The 25,743-nt window shown below is 36.4% G+C and overlaps 1 protein-coding gene across 4 annotated transcripts in view; it reads right to left on the bottom strand.

Moving 5' to 3' along the window:
- The window catches only part of STAG2 (stromal antigen 2), an 82,385-nt gene that overhangs the window by 33,095 nt on the left and 23,547 nt on the right, over positions 1-25,743 (bottom strand). For all 4 annotated transcript variants that reach the window (XM_050901538.1, XM_050901536.1, XM_050901539.1 and 1 more), the window contains exons 2-7: positions 10,706-10,850; positions 8,586-8,664; positions 7,253-7,414; positions 4,341-4,437; positions 3,066-3,142; positions 1,309-1,513 (exon numbers count right to left, since the gene is read on the bottom strand). In XM_050901538.1, coding sequence (XP_050757495.1) covers positions 1,309-1,513; positions 3,066-3,142; positions 4,341-4,437; positions 7,253-7,414; positions 8,586-8,664; positions 10,706-10,749 — 664 coding nt within the window. In that variant the 5' untranslated portion in view covers positions 10,750-10,850. The remainder of the gene's footprint in view (positions 1-1,308; positions 1,514-3,065; positions 3,143-4,340; positions 4,438-7,252; positions 7,415-8,585; positions 8,665-10,705; positions 10,851-25,743) is intronic.

The raw sequence follows: 25,743 nt of genomic DNA, 5'->3' as shown, positions 1-25,743 counted from the left end.
TACAAACTGTAATCTCATAGGAAATGCACAAGTAATTACACAAAATCAACAGAATCGACTACTGATGCGAACAAATGCAAACAGACTACTGATAAAAATTATTTTGTGTGACAAATTAACATGCAACAGGGCAACTTCTGCAACTTTTCTTCAGGCACAACTCAAATTAAAAAAAGTAGTAAAAACTTGTTTTTTAAGAACTAAAATTAGTATTAGTCATACGGTACAACAGTCAACTTGATGATACAGCAGAATCAGTATAATCTCCTGAAATAAAAGGTTTTGTTCCTCTCTCTTGTCATAAATGCCTTGGCTAGTGGGAGTCTCACACCAGCAGCCCAATGCGCACTGTACTAAGGTATATTCAAGAGAGTTGATCGATGAAATAGAACAACTGATCAGATAGTCAGAACTGAAGCTAGCTGTAAATGAGCCAGTTCCAGTGAAGCTAACAAGAACAATTTCCAGTGTGGCAAAAACTCAGTTTCACGTACAGTCTAAATTCACCTTGTTCAGACTAAAATTGCTATAACAAGCCTTAGATAACTGGACTGCTGCACAATGCCATCTGAGACCCTTCTTCATTAATCAACGCAGGTTTAGGACTTCCTTATTTAAGAAGCTTATCCTTTGTTGATATAATGACATATTTATTTAAAAAACTCCATACTTAACTCATAAGGGATTTCTTTGTAACTTAACAGATTTGGGGGGAAAAAAAAAATCACATAAAAAGGACAATTACTTAAAACCATACGGAAATTCAGCGACTGTATCACTGATGAAGCGTTGTTTAAAATTATTTCTAATGCAATGAATGGAAATGCTGCTTTCACTTACATTGTGCCATGGCCTCAATATACAGCACAATTTAAATCTGTAGTAAAAATTGCATCCAATCTAAAATATGACTCCTGTTTGACTCAATGCAGAGCATAAACAGTTTCAACTGCATTTGAGGTTAAAAAGATACCTACACCCTTATTATGACCAAAGACAAACTTGTAGAATCAACTGAGAAGTTCCTTTCTATTTACTTTTTCTACTAGACTAAAGCTAACAAAAATTAAGTAGTAGACAGCTGGTAAAGAATGCTTTAAAATAATGCTGTGTTTTTCAGTAATGAAAAAACAATAAAGACAAGATAAGAAAGCTGTACCAAAACAAGTTGCATTAGATGAAAACTGTATCACACAATGGAACATGAGTTGAATGTCAAATATCAAGAAGTTCAACCAGAACAATCCTTTCCTGTGCAACACAAAACATAAAATGGAAGCAATACACAGATAAATATAAGTCACTGACCTGCCAGTGTGCTAGTGTGCCGAAATGCTCTGACTTGTGAGTCTGACAGCCCCGTAAGCAGTGAAATGACAGTATCCATCATATATTCATCATATATGATGCTATATTGACATTGTCGGACGAGTACTCCAATGAACTCACAAAAACTGGATTTGAACTTCTTCCACTGGGGACCAGCCATAGTTAGCGGATAATCTCCACTATCCTATTAAAAAACAAAAAGGGAAACAGCAAACTCTTTCAAATGTCTTAAAAATTATTTTATTAAATAAAGATTAAAAAGAGATGGGTACAACTTTAAAGCCAAGATCTCCGATGCCATAAAAACGATACATCACAACGTGATTCCACAAATATGCATCTACTTTGCAGCTCGGCCTTGTTATATGCAGAAACAACACTCTACAAGTCCTACCATAAAAAACCAGATATACTGAAATAACTACTTATTTCTTCTTTCTGTCCTACTCCCTAAAAAATATTCATACCCCTTACAAATCTGCTTCAGGTTACACTAGAACAAAAGAACCATCACATGAACAGTTAGTTGACATGTTTAGGAACACTCAGTTCAGGACCATAATAAAGTTCGCAGGGAGATGCTTACATACCAGACTGAAAATTCCTGAAATCATAAAATGACCTACTATTACACCTTGAATATAACAAATGTGTGTTTCTCTCCTGATTTGGGAACCTTTTCAAATAATGGTAAAATGACAGGGAAAAAAAAAATTGACAATCATTTGTATCAGTGCTTCTGTGATCAGCTTCTTTAAGAGGCTAAACAACATTACAGCTCGAAAATGAGGAAAGTATCCATGAAAAGGGATTAAAAATCTGAGAGTTGTTCATTAGAATCCTGTTACAAGAAAGAGTGAGCATAACATAGTGATAAAAAAACCTGAACAAACAGTCCCAGCTGAAGCTTTATAAATTTCATACAATATTGCCTTATAGTAATCAAACCTATTGATGCATTGAGATAGTTCTAAGCAATACTAAAATCCTTTTAAACAAAAACATATTACATTTCCCCCTCTGTTCAAATTACCGATGTTGGGGGCAGGGGGGGGAGGTGAATTATTCCCATATTAGACAAATTTTGGGAGGAGGTTTTAAAGCTACCTTTAAGTTCTTTGGAAGACAGGGTGAAAGGAATACCACCCAAAAATAAACCCAACAACAACAACAAAAACAACAACAAACAAATTCCACCTAAAAAACCAACACATCTCATTTACCCCAACACTCAGTGGAACAGAAAGTTGGTGACAATTTAAAGGAAAAAAAGTTATAATCCCCATGAAAGGCAAAGCATTAGTCTTCAATTGCAGAATAATCAAATTCATATCTCCACGATTTGTAGATTAATGAATGCATAGAAATAAATCTAGCAACCATTTTAAAAGTTAAAGAAGACTTAAAGGCCTTACATACACAGCAGGAACAGGGAGGCATCCCACACAGCCCCACAGTAGTAGGAGTTCCCACTATTCAAAAACTGAAAGTCAATACTGATTTCTTAAACCATTAATAAAACAAGTTATACACATGCAGAGCTTTACTTCCTAGTCTTACAAGTTCAGTGAAATAAGGGAGTTCAAGATTTTCATTCATAAAAGTCCTGTCATTTTTGCAGCTGAGCTTACCCTTGAAAGAAACCTATAGCAACGTGATCCAGTAAGATTAGGACAGGTAAAATAAAAAAAATTAAAAATTAATGCCAATACATTATCAGCACTTCATTAAATTACCTCATCAAATTCTTCAGTCATTTTTCGGATTATTTCAGAATTCTGCATATGTCGGAACATCTCTGCTGTAACAACTCCTACAATTTAGATATTAGATTATTAGCACTTTTAATATGAAAGAGGTAGATGACAGATGACATGCCTCCTGCTACAATGTAAAAATGATCAATTTTCAGCTAACCTACAGATTATGTATGTATTTTTAAAGAAGTTACACATTTTTTATTTTAGCATCCGTGTATAACAAGCGCTTGGCACCAATACTTTTTCTTTTTTTTAATATACATGGTTTTTATTATTCTTCTTTTTAAAAAGTGTGTTTGTGCACATGTACACACACATCTAGAATTTCCTCATTCACTCGTGTTCAGAAGTCAAAGATACTTGTGCCAGACCTCTTCATCAGCCGAGAGACTACACTAATCTGAAGTGACCTTTCAGGACTCAAGATTCTAATGGTGTAAGACAATTTTGAACAGTTCTATTGCTACTTATTATCTTCTGCACTGTAATAAACACAGTGATTTCATGCAATTTCTATTTTGTCTTAGCCTCAAATGATATAAAAAACAAATAGATCTCCTGAAGTTTACTGCAACTATACTGCAAAATTCATGACAAGGATCATCTCAGAAAGCATTCAAAGATTCTATAGTTTTATTTTGTAACAATAATCAAAAGGTCACTGCTCTTGAAAGCATGGATAACCTCTGAGGAACGCCGTTAGCTTTCTGGAGATTTATGCACATTAAAAGTTTATCAGGACAGAGAAACGCTTGAGCAGAACAAATTACATCCAGTCCTACTCTACCAAGCGCAGTGACACTGCAGGGTAAGTTACCTTCTCCTCTTGAGGGGAAAAAGAAGGGAGGACGTGGAAATGAGGAAAGAAAACCAGAAAATAAAGAAGAAAATAAAATATGGAAATACAGTCTTACTGTAGACAGGTTACCATGAAGCTGTCCATAATATCTTTTAAATCAAGCATCTCTACAAAGGCTATGAAACAATCTTAAAACACTCAATGATAAGAAGTAGATAAATTCAAACTAGAACGCCAAGACTGAACAAGCTAAACTATCAACGTTAAAAGAGAGAGATGGTTTTCTGAACTAATAGCAGGAGAAGAGGAAGATGAAATAAGTGTTAAGTACCAGTATTGTAAACTAGCCACAGGGATGGAGCAGTCCTACAGCATATGTAGTATAAAAGCAAAGAATGAGAATCATACTATAATATTACTTAAATGGATGACTAAACATTTCAGCATCTTACCTTTGCAGCCTGAACACTGAATAAAGAAGTTAATGAGATCAAGAAGTGCTATATCTCTGTCATGTTTGTATGACTCGATCCAGTCATCCACTACAGACTGAAAAGAAACAAATATAAAGGCACTTTTTAGTTTTCATAAATTGAAGACAGTCAGTGTTATTTAACTGCTTTCCAGTAAGTGATTCTTGTTCCTTCCATAAATAACTCTGTGATTTTTTGATTAATACAGAACAAAATGTTTGAATGATCCTTTACCACCATAATATCAGTTTTCAAGAAAATAACTCATTTTATTCTATATACATATACAAGTACAAAACTGACACCTAAACATAAAGCATAGGAATACCATATAGTCCTACAGTAACTTTTTTTGAGGAAGAATGCAAAAATAACTAGTATATTTTACAGAAGCAGGCATTCTCCCCTCCCCCCCCCGCCACTAGCGACACTTCTCTGAAGATACTATTTAGGTCTTCAGTTCCAACACCTACAACTCCCTATACTCTTCAAAAATGTTGCTCCTTTGATGAACTGTGCTCCACACACATTAGCCATAACAGGATGAACAGCACTGCCCTACACTGCATGGACATTAATTACTCTGTATTCACTAAACCAAATAGGAACAAGAGCATTTTACTAAAAAACCTTAAAGGGAAGCAAATTAATAGGAAAACTATGATAATGGTTTTGAGAAAACAGAATTTACATGCAGTTATGTTTAAACCATCCATCTACTGCAGAAATCATAAAAACATACATTATACAATTAATTTATTAACACAGGCACAAGAGACTCACTTTAGCAACAAGCTCTCAGTTTTGAGTTTTTTAATATGTTGATACCCTGCCCTAAAATCTAGTGTCATTCTAAATAGATACGATGGAATACTTCAGAACTTCCAAAAGACAACTGGACTACGCAGCATCTCCAATGCTTCCTGTCTGTACTCTTCTCAGTGCCTACTCTCACAGGCAATAATGCTGTGAGGACAAGTAAAACATACTGCCATGCAGAAAAATTTCTGAACAGAGAGAGAGCTAACTCCCTCTTTCCCTAAATTTAAGATTGTTTATAGTATAATGCACAACTTCCGTCAGCAAGACAAAAAGAATGAAAAATTCAAAGTGAAACTGTCACAGTCTTCCCAGTAGGAGCAGAACCTACAAACTAGTACTGATTTGATTGATCTGTGGGAAGGGGGGGAAAATAATCTAGGAAACATCTTAAATTAGGCTTATAAAGAAGGTCACTGTGCACAAACAGGATAATGCTAGGAATGAGACAAATATTTCAGTTAGGCAGCCTTGTTTTCAGAATTTATTTATTTTAAAGAACCTCCAGCAAAACAGTAGTTTCTTGAAACGTTTTGTCTCAGTGGATGAACCACCTATTTTTGCCAGAGAACAGACATTAGCTCAGAAGAAGGTATGGAACAGAATTTAAAATAAAATAAAAATTATCCTCAAAATCTTTTCAGGTAAGCAAGCACTGAGGGCCACAGAGAAAACTTTTTACACTGAGTGCTGAAGTGTGCTTTAGTTTAGAAATACTTTTTCTAAGAGAATTTTTCTAGAGAATTTTTTTCTTCCTTAATTTTGACCAAAAAATATTGACTAAGATTCACTCTACCCAGGTATCAATTCCCCAATTCAACAGAGTAATCAGGCCTGGCAAAGGTCCATTTTGCTCTTGGAAAGCAAAAGATTTTGACTGTATATCATTTTAAACAGTTATATCTCATGAAGATACAACCGCTGATAATTGGCTGAAAATGTAGCACACACAGCAACAGTTAGAAATAGTTTTTCCATCCACTTTGAAATACGGCAGAACAAAACAAATGACGGAAGTATCAGAATTTCTCTGTGCAAATACATCAAAGTAGTCTGTTCTTTTTTAAAAGTCTGAACTAAATTTCTGCCAAGGAATTCAGGCTTCAAGGTTCCCAGCTCTAATGCAGGAGCCTGCAAATCTTGAGAGGACTGCATATAGACCCAGCTTTCTGCATGCGTATCACAGAAGCTGTAAACTCTAGATTTTCAATCCCAAAGATAGTCTTTCTTCCAGGCTGCTGAGGAGTCACATGAGTGAGTCAGCAGGAAGGCTTCATGGCTGACAGGCTTACACTTTAACCCTCTCTCCACTGGAAGATTCACACAGTCAAGCTTTACTGATTTAACTGAATTTAAAAAAAAAAAAACAAACCCCAAACAAACCCACCCACAAAAAACCCACACAAAAAAACACAGAGTGCTAAATTTCTTAATAGACTGACTTCAGTCCTATTAGTAAATGCAGTGGAGACAGTGCCTAATGCAGAGACTTCTAACAGGTTAAAATCTCCTGACCCAACTTCCACCCAATTACAGTGTTGCAAGGTACATTAGCAAAGTCAACTTAGGGGAAACTTAAAGAGTAGCCCTTAAGTTGCAGCTAGTGATTTTACTTTGGGTGAGAGAAGCAATTATTTCCTTTCAGATAATCTAAGCTCTGGGAGGATCTACAAACTACAGATTTCTTGTTGAGTTCTACGACAACTATAGGCATAAACCACATTTGTATTTAGTTACAGCCACACAAAAAGGACTTTAAAGTCATGTAATCTAAAATAACCTTTCTTCGTTCAGGATACTGAAAATTCACTTTGAATCATAGTTTGAATTTCTTCATTATATATGTGATTATTCATGCCTGACATTTAGAAATGAAAAATCAGTTTGTTCAAATTCAAACCTTAACAATGCAAAACCGCTTTTTTAAAAAATCTTAATCTGGAACTAAAAACTACAAATCGAAGGAAAAAAACTTACTTTAGGCTTCATTTCATGAAATTGTATGTACAGGAAAATATTGTTATATTTAAATTGTATATTCATTCAAGTCATAGAGATATGCCAAATCTTACCTGCATAGCACTCTTGCCCATTTTAACTACCTCAAACAGCATCATGTTTTCCACACCATTCTGTTGGTGATGTCCATTCATCCGATTCGGACCACCAGGTTTCCCTCCTCCGTTTCCACTTTTCCCCTTCTCTGCTGGTCCTTTTTTTCCTTTTTTACAGGTCTGCAATCACACACACGCACAAGAAGTTTTATTTGGGTATTACATAGTAATTAAAAAACAAACAAACAAACAAACAACTATTCATATGATAACTATACACAAGGCCTTTTGTCTTCAGGAACCAGATTTAAAATCCAAAGTTGAGAATAATAACTGATCCTGACTGATACAAAGACCAAGGAGAATTCTACAGGTACTATGTCCTCCTTCCCTCATTTGAAGACTTATAGCAACTAAAAATGTGATTAGTGACGGTGTACGACACAAAGATTTTTCTCGTGTTTAAATTGTAAAACAGATTATACAGATTTTATTTAAAACAGCTATGGCAATTTCCTTAACACACATCACAAAGTCTCCTCTGCAATTCATTAACCTTTTGTTTTTTAATTTAAGCACACGCTGGCAAGTGGGGGTGAGGAAGAGCAGACAGGTGTCTTTGTATTTGATTCCCCAAATCAAGTATGACTTACAGAAAGAAAGAAAAAAATGTAAACAGAAATTAAATGACTGTTGTATAAAACTATTTATCACGACCTCTTAATGACTGGGTGCTCTGTACCGGTACAGGCACACGGGGTGCCCAGCGAGGAGGTCACAGCCCAGGCCAGCCGGCGTGCAGCAGCCTGCCTGCACCACGGCAGTGAAGGAGCGGCATGTGGTGGGTGCCAAGGCAGTGAGAGGGCGGGTGCCACCCAAGTGGGGAGGACACCTGGCCGATGAGGGGAGAGAAGGGCTATTAACTGGGTTTTGACCTCCCCACTCGGGTAGCGTAACCTCCTGTCTGCAACTTACTAAAAAACTCCTTTTAATGGAATTATTGGTTTCTGTTCACTTTTCAAATTAAGAGAGTGCCAGAATTAATGACATCAACCAAAAGAGACTGTATTAGCACCAAATTTAAGTATAGGATGGAACACATGTAGAGAGACTAATCAAATCAAAGCTAATCTTTTTCTCCTCTACCTCCCTTATGCCTTCATAGCACTAAGGAAATATCATGCAAATACTCAAGATGAAGCATTTCAATGCAAATACAAATATGAACTCTCTTCACAGAACACTCGCATTTTCAGAAAATATTCCTAGCTCATTCAGCTTCAAAGCAAGTGCTGAACTCTTCAATTCGTAACAGCAGAAGTGTTTCAGTATCCCTATAAACTGAACATACTTTTCCTTTGCCTTGTTTTTGGTTTTTTCCTTCAATATCCTCAAAGTCTGTATCAGAAGAGAAGTGTGTTTCAGACTCCCTGCAAGGATAAAAAGACAAACCATTTACACATTTCATCAGAAACTTTCTTAAATATACTACATAAAGTCACAGTATGCTCTCAGTCCAGCAAGTCAACTCTAACAGTGAAACTGCTTTTTTCTTCTGTTTGTCTACTGTCAAGGAACAGATCAGAGCATATCCTCACACTCTGTCATGGTTTAACCACCCTACCCTGCCTCCTCCAAACAATCTACCTGTGAAGAAAGCCACAGAATAAGGTTAAAAGATGTGAAGGTGGGTAGAAAATAGCAAGAGGTTGGGAACCTTGCTTTTGCATGTGACAAACTATACACCATCTCAAAAAGCAAAGAACACTATAAATATCTGCCACAAATACTTAAACAAAACAAAAGAGAGGGGAAAAAACCCAACAGCAAAAAAAGAAACCACCACCTTCCCTCACAACCAAAGTGTCTCAGCAGATCTCTTCATGCTATTAGAAACTAAATAAGTAGTTAAGAGGTATGCACTTAAGTTGAAAGGTACAGAAAAAAAGTTTAGGTGAGGTTTCTCCATCAGAAAGATAACCTGTAGCTCTGTTTAGGCTTATAAGATAAAAAGATGTTGAACAATATACAAACTCCTCATTTGTTTAATTTCCTACATCGTTAAAATATGCTGCATCGATATACAAATCCTTTATTGCCAACATTGATGGGGGGGGGGGAGGTAAAATCACCTGAATTATTAACAGAGAATGCTTAGCTTATATATGCTTCACTTCTACATTTCCTGTAGAATACAACTTAAATGACGCTACTAGCTCTTGTTTTAACACACACATGCAGTACGATGAGTTCCAGCTGCTATCACAAATCTCTGATACACACTTCCTGATTCAATTAACAAAGCAATCATAAAGATGACTGGGGGCACAGGAGACCCATTCCTATGTATTTACTTACAACATTCTAAAACAATCCAGAAACTTAAGGTCTCTTGCTATTGCAAGTGTCTGAAAGGAGCTTTCTGCCTTTTAACATGTATTTTGCTATTTCTGGTTTTGTTGACTATGTACTCTGATATGGACTGAAAAAGTCTCCAACCGGGGTGGGGGGCAGGGTGAGAAATACTTCTTCAAAACGTCCTAGGTGTTCTTATTTTCACAGGAAAGAATAGAACACAAATTCCAAACATTTCACTAAGCAATGACGTGTACCAACAGAGTAAAAACCCATTATAAACAGCTGTAAAAACAGGATTTCATATTAAACCATCTTCCAATTTACCTTTATTTCTCATTAAAAGGAAAAAAAAACCACACAACCAACCAATTGATACAAAACCGCATCTTTGTATCTTTTTAGATTTTATACCAATTTAATTCATTTCAACAGTCTGTTGAAATGTATTCATGCCAATTTCTTGACAATTAAAAGATGAGGAACTGGATTCTTCTGGTCTGCTTAAAATAATTACTTCTCTGTCCAAAGTGTAATCTATACCTGATTTTAAATCTTGGAAATGCAAATGTCTGTTTCTTAAAAATTGAAGGAAGACTAGAGAGCTAATAAAATGATGTCAAAAACACCAAGGAACTCACGCCTGAGGGAAGCTAAGACTTTGGCACTAGGTATCTTAAATATTAGGCAGCCCGCCCCAGTTAAGGGCAAATACCTCAACTACTTTCTCGCTCTCTATAAAGAGGCTTTAATGAAGGAAACTTTTTTTGCTACTCCTAATCGAAGAGTTTCTCATTCAAACATTTCACTTCGAAAGACAAAATCCCGAGAAGTACATCACAAACAAAACAGTGTCTGTCACAATGGCTTCCTACTAGCAGTGTTTAAAAACTGATTTAAAATAATTAAGCGCTTCTAAAATACTTATTTTAATTACTGCTGAACACTCAAGAAAGAATTCAAACAATGCTTTATCAACAGCTCAATAGGAAAAAATCTAGAACCCTATTCCCTCATTTTGTTTCCTTGTTTCCAAGAGAAAACCAACCATATGTATTAACACTAAAAAGAGCCAGTACATTTAAAAATGAAACTACAAATACTTAAAACACTTACTGAAGGAGAGTAAAATCAGTTGGTATTTCTGGAGCTGCTATCATTTCTTTATCATCTTCTGGAACACCACAGTATTAGAAAGATATTCAAAAACCAGTCTGAAGTACAAGCTTACTTTTCTTTCTTCCTTTGTAGTGGACAACTTCTATAATAAAGTAAAAAAATAAATACAGTGAAAATTTTTCCACATATGAAGGGGTAAAAAAGTTGGAAACACAGAAAATTTAGATCACACCACCCTCTGTTTCCAGCCAAGCTTTTTCCTGTTTAAAGATTTTATATTTTTGACTCCTCCCATGGTCTTACTACAAAGTACCTCCACAAATGTCAAAAGCATCACAGTAAAATAAAATACAGAAACATTTGGAAAAAAAAAAAAAAAAAACAAACATTTTCTGAATAGGATGAGCAAACTGGAATGGTTTTCATTAACACCTTGCAAGTAATAGCTTTTATTTTTAAATCTATTCTAGATTTAAGTTTGAACTGTAACACCATGCACTGCAGAGCCCACACTTACCAACACTAGGATATTTCTGGTTAACCAAACCAAAACCAGATTAGATGTTAAATTTAAAGCACAGTATGCATACATTTAAGGACATTACATTTACCAACTTTGTATCTCCAATTTGTAAGCTTCCATGACTTTTTCCATAAAGATAAGTTTGTTATAAACAAGTTCTTATAACCAGCTGTTTCACAATTCCCTGTCTTCCAGAGTTGATAAACCAGTTTTAACATTTAAAGCATTTGACAAGACTCTGAAGAATATCAAGGAAGATAATACTATCCACATGTTATAAAGAAAAACATCAGAAACAGCATCGTGTTTTATCAAGAAAACATAAGATCGTGAAATACTTGATTTTCAACTTAATTATAATATTGTCACCTATTCATAAATTTTGTTATTTATCTAATTTTCATATGTTTAAGGGGGGGAAAAAACCTCACTGGATACTTCAAATACGAGATTTAACCATGCAGGCTGAAGTCTTCTATGTCAATTGTCTGCCCCAGGCTAACTTTTATACAGTTGAATTAAGAAATCACGATGTTCAGGTATTTCAAAGATACAATAGCAAGGAAAAAAACCTTCAGAGTCAAAGTCTGCTGACTCTACAGCTTGCTGGAGTGATTAGGTATCTGAGGGAAAGATTTAATTTTGGCATGCTAAGCACATGTTGCTTAATGTCTGGTAGCTATGTTTCAGAGACTGCATTTCAATCAAGCATGTAGATAGAGGCCGTACATTTTTTTTTTTCCCCTGCAAGTGCTTATTCTGAATGCTAGGGGCCACTGTAGCTGCCAGAATTTAGAGAGCTGAGAGAAACCATAAACTCTGAACTTACTCTGTTCTCTTTCTTCACATTTCACACAATTACATAAAAGCAGAGAACCAGAGTGGAAAGAACTAGTGGCAAAAAGAGAGGAGGTTCGAGATAAGCTGGTGAATCTCAAGATAGTCTGCAACTACTAAAGCATGTTCCATCCAGAACACAGTAGAAGATAAAAAACTTCAAAAACATTGCTGCTGCAGAATGGCAGCAACCTTTGTCACCCCATTCCTCGCTTCTCTAAAACCACATGGACACATGACCGGTGCGTTTCATCCTCTCCTGCTCCATTTATACACTCTCTTTAGCAAACAGTCATACACAGGCAGGGTAACATCCCCTCCCCAGCCATTTATCTTTGCAGGCTCTACCATTCAGTATCACCCAATTCAATTCCCCAATAAAATGGGCAAAATATACCTCAAGAATTTTTTTCCCTGGATTATCAAGTTAAACTGGTTCAACAGCAGGTATCCAGAGCCAATGCATGGGAAACACAAGACTGAGCAGGGGAGGGAAGAGTAAAACTCCCTTCTTCAGTGGCAAGGAGCTATTATACCATCCAGGCTGTCTGTAAAACTATATGCTCAGTTGGTGACGTATCAATATGCTCTACACTTCGGATTATATTATACATACACACTTTTTTTTTTTAAAGATTTGCTTTGATTCCTATCAGCAACTTGAACTTGCAAAAAATACCACAGCACACTTCAGTGCCTTGGTCATTGGGGGGGGGGGGGCTGCGAGGAGAAGAGAAACAGAAAAAAAAAAAAAAAAGAAAAGAAAGAGATCCAGCCACACAAGTCCTTTTTGGGGCATGCTTGTGATTCAGTTCCAGTGCAAAGCAAAGATGTAAACTTCAAAAACCACACTGCTCAGTTTCAAGTTACACCTGCCTATCAACACGTTATTTGACTTTCTCTAGTTTACATTTTTCAATGTTGAGAAGCAACACATCCACTAAAGTAACAATCAGGATGCTTACATCCAAATTTTGTATTATGGTTCATTAATACTACCTATTTACAATACTAAAATTACCTATTCCATAAAATTTGAAAGTACTGAGAAACAAAGCAAGTTAACCACTTGTTCACAGAATTAACTTATTTTTAGCTCCCTTTATGAAAAGCAAATCTATTGTCCTATCAAATTTTGCAAAAATTCTCGATAAAGTTTCTTACAATCACAGAAATATTTTAAAGAAAAAAATTAGTAACAAAACTATGAAAAAGGATGGCTAAATGATTAAAGTGTACGTTCTCTACATCAAACAAGTCAAATATATCACTTGACAAAACTAGCTGGCTGCAGTTTATACCAACTTGAACTTCTTGTAAGAACCGTTCATCTTAGTACAAACAACAAAAGATGAAAGAAAACATGGCCTTGTTTGGTCAGAATCACCTCATAAAATGGGAAAGAAATATCAAGTTCTTGCTAGATGCTGAAGTGTTAAGCTGTAAGATTTACGTTTCAAGAATTGTTTTTCTTGAAGGAAGAAGAAACTTGGCCCTCATGAGTGCAACTATACACTGCTATTATGGAAAACAGTAGCTACAGATGAATGCCTTGCAAGAATATATGAGGTAAGACTGTAAGGGATCTCCAGCGTCAAGCTCAAACTCCAGCAATGACCAAAAAACCCCTTGCATTTGTTCCAGTAAAGGATAATTTTAAAAGATTTACATACATCCAGAATATGACACAGACTTTTGATTCTCAACCAGCAGGGTCAACCTAGCCCAGTAAGCCCTCTCTGGCAGCGGTCAACAGAAGCTGCCCAAGGAAGAGCACATTTGCTTTGTTCTTATTAGCAATGTTTTCCCTGAATACCTTCCTGGCATCCAGAAATAACTCAGGGATTTTTTTCAGCCAGAGAGGCTGTCCCTCTATCTTATAACCCCTTATCAATATTTTTTCCATTCATATTTCCAATTACTTTTTGAACTCAATATTCAGCAGCGATGGTATACCACACAAGAACTCCCACAGCCAAACTCCATACTACCAAGAGGCATGTTCTTTGCTTTGAATTTATCACTTTCCAATTTTATTTGATGTTCTTGTTTTGGTATGGGAAAAGACTGGCATTGGTCATTCCCCATTATCCTTGATCTCAGTAAATGCCTTCTGGAAATTCAAGACTACTGCCAGCCATGTCTTCTTCATGTACATACTTGATGACTCATTCAAAGCACCCAGTTTGGGAAGTCAATGAGAAAGGAAAACGGTCCATATAAGCATCCTGTCAGAACTTCTAAAATATACCAAGCTCACAGTGCAGTCAGAAAAGAGGAAAGTGCAATTCTTGCAGATGCCATTCCAAACAGTGAAAGTCTACATTATCTATTAAATGTGCTCTAATAAGCAGATTATTTTAATAAGTTAAATCTAAACTGAAGTGCATCATAAAAAGCAGCTCTTCTTGTTTCTTTTTTACATGTTCACAAAATTCGAACTTTAATTTTCCCAAGCAGATACTGAAATCTCTCAAGTCTGTGAAAACTTTCTGAAGTCACTCAACTTTGTGAGATCATAATTAAATTATGAACTATAAAAAGAAAATGTATCCTGCTGAAAGATCACAAGGTGGAGCTCTAGCCTAAAGCTAACTGAAGAAACTCCAAAAGACAGGTCATCCAGAGGTTGACCTAGTTATTTCTGTGCAATAAACTTTATAATAGATTGCTAAAACTGCAATAATATTGCAGCACATTTCCTTTAGATTTATATTTAGATTACATAAATACACCAGAAGATTCCTGCATCTTTTCTGAAATAAATGCATATACATGTTTGATTCAATGACTCTTCCAAAGACAGAAATGCATACAGCTGCTGTAGTATGACTAGTCTCAGTATTTAGTTTTCAAAAGCAAGCAGAAGAATTTCAAAATACATTTTAATAGCAGAAATAATATATCCCTTTACTGTACCTTGCCATTTAAAATTTTGCTAACAAAACATTAATGAACTAAAAAACCACTGGAAGTAGTCCAGGAACACTAATCATACATACTGTTGCCAACTCTAAGAGGAGTTTCTATTTAAAATAATTTGACTGATAAAAGCAAGAGCTAAGCATGAAACACTATGAAGAACTCAAACGTGTCTTCCCTGAAAAACAGATTTAAAATTTTAAAAGGTTATTTTTCCCTAATATATGAATAATTAATTTAGGTATGGTTGTGATTAACTCAAATATACTGGCCAAATGTTGAGATCTGGCAAAAGCTGACAAAATTCACCAGCGCAATTCACACAATAACACATATGCAATCAGCAGCTGCTGAGTGCTACCTGTCCTCTCACAATTTCTATTCCATGCACAAATAGGCTAAACAAACAGTAATGTAATTCAGCGAGCAGCCTTTGTTAAAAGAATATGCATATATATACACACACAAAAATTACAAAGAATCACAAGATCTGTCCCAGAAGCTTGTGTTTCATACACTTGTGTAAATGCAGTAACTAGAGTATTACTTAACAAGCTCACAGCAAGGTCTTCCAGGTAGGTGGGTTTTGGTTTGGGGTGGGTTCCCTACACATGCACTTGTTGTTGTTGTTGCTTGGTGTCTATTATCTGGAAGTTTTATAAGGCAAATCAGTAAAGCAGTTATAAATTTTCTGGGAAGGCAGAGATGCAAAGTTTAAAAATGGCTACGTGGCCAGGTCAAAGATTTTGGAAATGCGGGGTGGCTGCTCAGAGATATATTGATTCGTCCCTGTAATTCAGTTAATCACCTATAAAACCAAGGACCTCACTTTCTTAATTCAGAAAATTAGAACTTCTTCTAAAATTGTGATGCTGAAGTGAGTGGCTAAAGTTCATCCCTGAATTATTTATCCATCCATGAATGAGAGATGCTGATGCTTCAGAACCAATTACGCAGCAGCAACAGTTAAAATGCTAGTCAGATAAAATTTAAATAAAGGATCAGAAGCATGTCCAGTATTTTCCCTTAACTATTTTAGAAGGGAAAGCTGTTATCAACTACATTATGCCCCTCACTCCTTTTCTGAGAGACCAGAATATGTCTAAACTTTTGTTTTATAAAATTAGGTTTGGTTGTTAGGGTTTTTTTCCCCCAAATAAGTATGCTTCTTCATATTACTTTTGCATTCATCTTCATAAGTAGATTTTTAAGCAAGATTTTGAGCGACTGCATGACATTCCCTACAGCCCCGAAAGAGCATGTTATTTCTACGTGTGTTATTTCTACTAATATTACACAACCTAATATTTCAGTTGCCAATAAGCTTTAAAGCAATTCTGTAATTTGAGTAAAATACAGAAAACATACTTCAAGTAGCATTCTGTATTGTAACAACTGTACTTTAACATGATTTAGTTATAACTGTATCAGCAGTTTTGATCATATTATGATAGCATAATCAAGACTAAACTGAACAATAATGCAATTAATACCTTTAGATGTGTGGTTATTTTTGTGCTGTTTGCTTAATAAATGAGTCTTATAATTCCTTTACAAGACGACCTGAACTAGACATGATCAATCTACATTCTTCCATGCTTACTAACAGAGACATGGTCCGTGCACACAATAACAGTCCATGGTGCCAAAGTCACTGAACAGTTAACACTCCAACAAAGCAGCTAAATGACCTAATTTATACAGGTCTTATCTTTTCAGTCTCTTTCTTCACAATTTTTTTTTTTCCTAAACTTCCAGCTCTTACACCCCCTCCACAGTACTTCTGTCCACACATCTGTCTCCATCTTTCAAAAAACGAAAAAGCAATGTTGTGGTGGCTGTTCATATTATGCCATCACACTACCATTTTTATTCCCTGGTCTGCTCGTTATTAATTTTTTATAATATTTGCTCTTTAGTTCACGCAACAAGTCTGCTGATTAAGTGGGAAAGAGTCAACTCAGAACACGCTTTTCTGACACTGTGAGCTGCTGCTGAAAGCAGTAGTCTCCCTTCCCACTCCCCAAACACACAGGAAAGTTTCTGCTCCCTTCTAGCATTCAAATGAACCAGCAGCAAGCAAATTATGAAACAAAACCATTTCCTCCCCCCATGATTAGCTCTCCATTGGACTGGCCAACTGAATCAACTCCTCCTGCAGCCACACAAGTCACACTAGACGCAGTATCCGAGGCAGCTGAATGCTACCCCTTTACAACAAAGCCAATGACGAGCTTTGCCCATGTCAGTGCATCCCCAGCAGGGGCAGAGCTCTGCTGTGACACGGGACCAGATATACCGAAGAGAAGTAGCAAACTGGAGTCCTTGCACAGCTACCGCTAATATTCCTACCCTTCCCTTGGGATGTGCCACAGCCAACAGTCTGCTGTTCTGTGGCTCCAGTGGGGCAAAGCAAGCAGTAAGGCCCAGATTCCCCGCTGGGGTCCCACTCATGCACCCGGTACCTGTGAGGGGAGAGGCAGCTCTGCAGGTAAGCACCTAACCTGTGAGCTACACGACGCAGGGAGACAGCATGTTCTACCTGTAAATTCATCAAGCACCTGCCCAGTCTTAGCTCCTTCTCAAAGCATTCTCCTTACTCCTTTGTCACACGTATTTCCTACATTTTCATGATATAGCAGACTGCACATATACCTACATAACCATTTGCTTCTTACCAGCCTTCAGACAAGAAGCCCAGCTAACAGCTGATGGTGACCACCAGAACCTGAGAAGACAACCAGCCAGGAAACAGCCAAGTACATGGAAAACATAGGTCCCCAGAGGTAATGCACACATCAGTAAACAGAAAGCAAAATTTGTTTTCACAGTTTAATGCTGTGAAAGGAAAAGCTTAAACAGGCTTGGGGGGGGGGGGGGGAATTATTTAAAAGGCATATGAAAAAAGTCAGGCTAAAACCTAAAGTGAAGGTTGAGACTTTACCGCAAGTTTAGAGACTTGAAAAGTGAGTAACATACAAGGACCTCTGTACCACCCTAATAACTCTGCCAACCTCAACTTCACCATCAAATAGTCCCCCTCTCATTACAAGTATTTTTTGGGCTTCTGCTGTTTTTATTAAATAAATATGTGGAACAACTACTATGGAAGGAAAAGAGCTTGCTGCAGTGCTTCGCAGTCATAGGATTACTCATTGAAGTACCATTAATAACATCAATATCTTTAATGCAGTAAGTTAAATACTATTTTGAAATAGAAATATACTGTCATGGTTTGAATCATATGAAGTTTTTATATTGGTATTTAGTGATTTACTCTGTCCAGTAAAACATGGGTTTAAAATGCCTGATATAAGCATTACAAAATACTGAAAAAATTAATCAACTGTACAATAAACGCAACTATTACCCTTATTAAAGGGAAAAATACCTTTTACTACTCTCTAATGATTCTGCCCAACAGTATTCCTGAGCTTTGCTAAAACGCACCTGAAATTCCCATACATCTTTAAAATGGTTTGGTTTTGGATGTCTTTTAAAAAAGGCAAAGGTAAGATAACAAAAGTAGAAGTTACACCTCATTGTGTCTGTCACATCTTGCCCTGCCAAAGAAGAGATGGCTTCCAGATGTTGCAGTCTGACTGCGTGGAAAATGAGGCTCTTAGGAAGAATAAAAGCCAAGTCGGATGACAACCAAGATTTAAGGAAAAAAAAAAAAGAAAAAAGAAAAAGCCACATATGCCTACTTAAACAAGCCAAAAGAGGAGTACTAGTTCATTTATGATACAAGGCAAGCACACCTCCCAGCTGCCTAAATGCCCTAACTTTCCGAACTAAACTACACAATAGATCAATATGCCACTTCGCACACTGATTTTTCAAAAATGTAGTCCTTTGCACATCCCTTCAAAATTTTGGTTCTTGTAAAAGCTAGGGATGAAGATGCACACATACTGTCCACAGCAAGCAGGTAATCAGCTACACAGTAAAAGCCCAGAACAGAATTAGCATTGTTCAAATGTGCAGCCAACAGCGACGAATTACTTCAGTACACACGGCAGAGGCAGGGCTTTCCAACCGACAAGGTATCCCATCTGGCAACTTCTTTTTTTTTATTCTTCCACTGATCAATATGAGCTTGCAAGTTGCCTCGCTTTATAGGAGCCTCAGCTTCCCCTCCTACCATATAGATTTTCCCCTTTGAAAAGTCCAGGTCACTAGGGCTTTGTGCCCAAAACTTTGCTTAGGCATTTCTAAGAACAACTGCATTTGATTATAAATTCTGGAGGGGGGACTACACAGTACATACTGCAATAGCATCAGCTGCTACTACAAGATACAGTCAATATTAGATGATTGAAATAAGGGAAAACCCCATAAAATAAAACTACTGAAGAGTGGAAAGTAAAATCTCTCAAGCACATCTCCCAGAGTCAGGTCACAGCAGCCCAGGTCACAGCACACTTTGGATAGTCCTTTGAAGAGCCCACTGTACTCCTCTGCACTGTGACCCCAAGCCTTCTAAGATAAGAAGAGAAAAGGAGAACCAGCTCGGTTCTGTGTTTTGTCAGCTGAGATCCACCAGAGTGGATCTCAGTGTAGTGTGAAGCTTCACACTACATAAAAATGGTTGAACTGCTTCCAGACAATAACTAAAGAGACTAAGTCCAGCACAGAAACAAAAGAAAAGAATATAAGCACAAGTCAAACTGCATTAGTCTTAACTGGATCTTTAAAATAATTTAAAAAAAAAAAAGGGGGGGGGGGGGGGCAGAACTGGTGTGTAAGAATGCTTCATGCCCCATTCCATCCTGCTTTCTTCCGCCACACCAGCTCAGCTTTTTTTGTAACAAGCCTGGACTACAAGAAGGGCATCACTTTCTCGGATTCCCTATGGGCCACCTGCAGGAATGCAGCTGCTCTGCACCCCTGTGCAGTGTGCTCTCCTGTCACCCTCTCAGTCGGATGACTACTGTCATTATCAGTCTCACAACAGCAGTATAAACTCTGTTTATAGTGAAGCTCCAAAAACTGCCATTACCTTGGTGTTTGTGTAAACAATGGAGTACAGTCCTCCATCCTTCCTTGCCTCAAATGAAAATCTATACCATCAGAAATGAAAAGGAGTATTTAAGAAAAAAGGAATAAATATTGTGCGCATCCAAACCAAGCAGTATGACAGCTAAAACCTGAGCCTTTCATAAGTGGATTATGGCTCTTTTAACAATCAATCTAAACAATCATCCTTACAAAATAAAATTTAAGCAACTACTCATGTATGCAAAAGTTGGCTTCACCTCTGAAACAGAAGAAATAAAGATAAAAACCTTGTTATCTTTCATTAAAAGTTATCTCTGCAATTCTGCCAACCTCAGAACATCTGTGCTCCATACATCCTCAGTCATAACTTAAAGATTTTTAATACCCAACATTTTATTCTTGTTCTCCCTCATAACATTTGGGCTAAAATCCCAATTGGTTTGTTTGGAGATTTGCAGCACTGAATGCTAATTTTATATGAAACAGCAGTTGTGATGCGCATGGCTTTCCCCCACATAATTTAGAAAACTGAATATATCCACAATGCAGAATGCTAATAATCCATTAATGAATTCATTACCAGATGAAAAAAATACATATTATCATCACCAAGTCTAAAAATCACCCTCTCTTTCTTTACTTATCCTAAAACAGAGCCCTCTTAAAAGAATTTTGTGGGAAGAGATGACTGGTGCTGAAGCCTCACGTATGGAGACCTAGAGTTAGCTATTGACATTCATTAAACATCCAGAGGAAACCAGTGTGGCCACTTGTATACATCCTAAGAACACTGCAAAAATATTGGCATTATTCAAATCAGTAAGTTCTTTCAACTCTGTAATTGCGTACTTGTGGCAGGTAACAAATTACGCCAACTGGGAGAGCTGTAACATACTATGCCTGTTTTATGAAAGCTAACATGAAGAAAAAGTATCAAAACCAGGTTTTTTAGAGACCAAACTCATTTTACTAAATAAGCTGACAAATACTGAGAAACTCATGATGTGTATAAAATATTCTGAAGCAAAGGTTAGTGAGACTTGTCCTTTTGAAATTATCTTCCTTCATAAGTCTCTCTCATATACTGTGCATTAGGCACCGCAGAGATACGGGAGCATCCATTCCACACAGATCTAAAATATGAAATGTACAGCTTGTTAAATCAACCAAAATTAAACCTTAGGTTTCTTCATTTAATCTAAGAAGAAAAAAATATCAAAAAGCTATACCCTTACATGTTTGTTCTTGAGCAAATTCATAATGTAAATAAAGCTAATAGCTCCCTCCTCCTTCAAAAGGCAGTTACAGCTTGCAGCTAAATTTATATTTTGTTGAAAATTTACTGGTTGCATTATGCAAATATCATAATTTGTAGTAAATATTTTACTTGAGCAATGTTCAATACATAGAAAATATTTTTTAAACTACATCTATCATACTTATTAGCTCAGCAGCACAGTAGAAGCTGTTGAGATAAGGTAGTTACTTTCATCCTCTTTTTCCTGTATTTTCTTTTTAAAAGAAAGAAAAAAAAGAAAAAAAAAAAAGAAAGAAGAAGAAAAAAAAAGGAGCCGTAGTGCCAGATGTCTCTTAAACAAGCTACATGTGCTATGATTCCTCCCCCTTCCCCCACTCCAAGAGAGGCATTCTGGAATGGGGTGCACCCTATAGCACCAGTTAGCTGAATTCAGAGAATTGCCCCATACTCTTGGAATTGCATGAAACTCACAGCAGATTTCTAGCACTCCGAGGTACCAATCGCTTACTAACACCCTCACCTCCAGCAGATGAAACAAGTCTCACGTGCTAAATGCTGGGGTTTTTTTTCTTTTTCTTCCTTACAACTGAGACAAAAATGCAAACTTGGGCATAAGTGAAGAATTCAAGCTATTGTTTTTACCCTATCTTAAACACAAAAAGAACCTCCTTTTAGTCGTCATAGTTTACTAGCTCCTTTAATACAAGGCATACCAAAAAACATTTTTCTCTGCTAAAAGTTAGTTGGTATGTATAAAATGTAAAATTACATTTCATTGCAGTGTTGACTATTTATAGCAGGTGTATTTTAATTCATACAGCAGTTTAATAGTTGTGATTTTGTGTGGCGAATTCAGATAAATTTACTGCTGAACAACTCTTTCCTAGGACTCTTAACAGGCTGCTACCCAGTGGGGGAAAAACCTAACTAGATCAAATATTATCTTTCCATTGGGGGGGGGGAACACAACACCAAACCAAAACACAAAAACCAACAAAAGAGAACAAGTTTTCACATTTCATATGCTCTGGTTTACAGTCAGATCTATTAATGACAACTCATCTTCACTGACAATTAAAGCTAATATTCTGAACTGCACATAAGGAGGACTAAAGAGCTAACAAATCCCATTTTGCTGACTTTTGTTACATGGGTGGTAACTTCCAACAGAGGGATGGAAAACTCAACTGCCATGGCAGAAGTCACCAGAGGACAACTATCAAAACCTACAGTTGTCCAACAATTGCATGGAAAAATGCTTCAGTCACTCACTGTAGTTTCAGCTTTTCATTTATTATCTGACCTATATCATCATCTTGTGGTTTTCAGTTGATGACCATATTTGACCTACCAGTTTGAAATTACCTCTAATTATTAAAACAAGAATTGCTAGATTGCAAGTGCTGTATCTGTCACCATGTCTTCCCCAACAATTGTTGTGGTTTCATAACTAACTGCATTCCTACTCTTGGCACAGGTTTCTCTTCTGTTTTGTACCAAATACATATCCCCCATCTCCCCACACTCAAATCAGAAATGGATAACTCAGCAGTTGAGAACACAACATACTGTTAAGCGTACAGGGCTTTTTCAGCCCTACTTTAGTTTCTCTGACTTTTCTCAGTAAATAGTAATTCCAACTACTACAGTTGGACAGAAGAAGGACTATTTAAAATAGGCAATACCTCTTTCAGATTGCTTTGATCTTTCTACTCCATTTTACACGGTACAATGATGCAGTGCTGAAATAAGTCAGTATACTTTCTCTAAACCACATATTTAAATTTCTGAAATACAAAATTAAATCTAGTTGAATTCCTCATATTAAGTTATTCAGTTGTCCTAGCTACTTATTCAAAAGCAGTGTTTCTTTCACTTAATTAGTTAGCCATCAATTACATAATTATTTTTTACTCCTGTGTTGAACTCAGCAGACTCCGCCCTTACTTACAGCTAACAGATTTTGTTCTCATAAATTATTTTTACCAATAGCTTGTGATCACCACTCAGGATTCTAACATCAAATCATAACATCTAATGGCAAAGAAAATAGTTTTTCACCTGGTAAGATTCTGCAAAATCATTTACTACTTACAGCAAGTTCACAGCTCCTGAAACCAAGGTCTACTTTAAAAAAAAAAAAAAAAATCAATTACATATAGTTTGTCATCACAGGGCTGGCTATTCATTATGTGAAAAGGGAAGAGACTAAAAATTAAGTAACTGGATTAGGATTCATGCACGTTTAAAATACCTTTATACAAAAAATAACCTAGTATACTTAAGTATCACCAAGTAGCAAATTTTTTCAAGTCATGATTTTAATGCCCCAGGCACCGATTTCATAAGAACACTGGATCAGCAATAAGCTATGTTATATTAATCTCTTTACATTACTAATGCAAACTGCCAACTTTGTGTTCTGCTTACTCAAAAAGCCACTTAACGTTTAGAATTGCTCTTACTATAAATCAGCAGTATAGAATTCTCATGCTGTTGTACCACTAATCAGGATTACAAGTATGTCTTGTTTCAAATAGGTTTGCACTCAAAATTTTCTAAATTCATTTTTTTTAATGGAATTCCTATATAGGCATGCCACTGGAACTTAACATCATCTGACTAAGTAGTTACACATAACGTTTAGTTACAATAACACAATGCTTTGACAGAAATATATTTACCATCTTTCCTTTACTTTTGTTTGCCTGTATACCACTAAGTGTAATCAGTTTTAATGTTTCGGAGTAAGGTTTAATTCCTCACCTAACCTATAAGAAAAACCTCTCACTATTTTGGTCATGATCTATTTCATAGGTGACAAAACACAGGTTACTAATAAATCAATTGATCTGAAGAAGTAACTGTAATAATCCTACTGAAACACACTTATCAGATCTGTCTTGGAAGACTCCAATGTAAATAATCAAAGGGGTTACATCTTGCCAAGATTTTTTTTTTCTTCCCCGTTTCAGCATCAACTGCTGCTTTCTTGTGGACATCACATGAAGAAGAGTTTATATATTAAGAAAACATTCTATTTGGAGTCAGTCTCCTATCCCCTCCACAACAAGCACACTAGGGGCCATTAATATGTATACATGATCCTGTGCAATTTCATAAATTCGAAAGGTGAGACTAATAGTCCATTCAGAAGATGCTTTCTTGGCATCAGACTGCCTTGGTCTTGAAACAACATGAACCAAATTTTAGCAAAAGTTAGGGAAAGAGGTAATAACATTCAATCTAATTGTTAGACAAGAACATTTTTATCCGAGTGTAAATTAGGTCTGGCGGTTGTTCAGCTTGACCTCCACTTACTATAATCTTGCCCCAGGGTATGAAAATCCTAGATCATTAAACGCTATGCATTTAGTCTTGCAAGCAACCTAAAATGAACCTGCAATCAGAGCCACGGTTTTCAACTGCTGTTAAGAGCTGAAGAGACAATAGTGTTAATAGATAACACCGTGTCAAGTTGGGCTTTTTGGTTGGTTGGTGGTTTGGTTTTTTTTTCTTTTTTAAAAGAAACACAACTACTGTCTCTACCCTTAGCATATTATTTTTAATTTCAGGGTGTTTTTGAGATTAAGGGAAAGTAACTACCATTTAAATTCAGAGCTCAAGAGAAAAACAATCCACTTTTTTTTTTTATTTATATATAGTTCAGTTAGAAGTTTGGGAAGTTTTTCTGAGAAAAGATAGGTTAATATAAAGCTGCGCACTTCTTTCAGTTATGAGAAACTTTTTTAAATGCCAACTTTCCTACAATTCTCTAGACAGTCAACAGACATTTTAGGAACTGCTACCAATTCATTACTGTGAAACAGATGCCTGCCAAAAAAATTAATTACAGAACATAAATTTTATTACTATGTGAATTAACTTAAGACTTCATATGCTAAGCGTAAAAACTACTCTAGAACCGCAGAATCTGGTATAATACACAGACCACTAAGAAAACAAGGCAGAATAAAAAAAAACCCAGAAAGGTATGTAAGCACTTCTTGCAGCTAATCATAGCAAGATACACTTGCTAGGCCACAAACTAGTAAAATTCCTCTTCTGCAAGCCTCAGCTGCAGGGAAGGAACAAAGGTAAGAACAGTAGACCAGCAGAGAAGGAGCCAGACACCAACACAGAACCTTTAAAAAGGTCAGAGAAGACTGATGATGGACCACAGAACAAGCAGTAATTAGCTACTTGTGAACTTAACTTACATAGTAAGGGAAGGTCTAAGAACATAGCTAGAGCATTTGAAGGACTAAAGCACAAGAATGGCAAAGTCATAGCTGTTTCAACAGCAAAATAAAATGACAAAACATGAACACCATCTGAAAAATTAAAAGCTTTAACAAGAACCAGAGATATCGCTCAATTTACAGAACTCTGCACAGGTCTCCCAGGGAATTAACTCCAATTAAGATCCATGTGTATTAATAAAAATAAGAAAGCATAGTAAGTGTTAAAAATTAGATATCAAGTCGTAGCACT

The sequence above is a fragment of the Gymnogyps californianus genome, chromosome 9 (genome assembly GCF_018139145.2).
Source record: "Gymnogyps californianus isolate 813 chromosome 9, ASM1813914v2, whole genome shotgun sequence".
Taxonomy (NCBI): Eukaryota; Metazoa; Chordata; class Aves; order Accipitriformes; family Cathartidae; genus Gymnogyps; species Gymnogyps californianus.
Note: the sequence above shows the minus strand (reverse complement) of the source record. Positions and strands in the feature narration are given on the sequence as shown.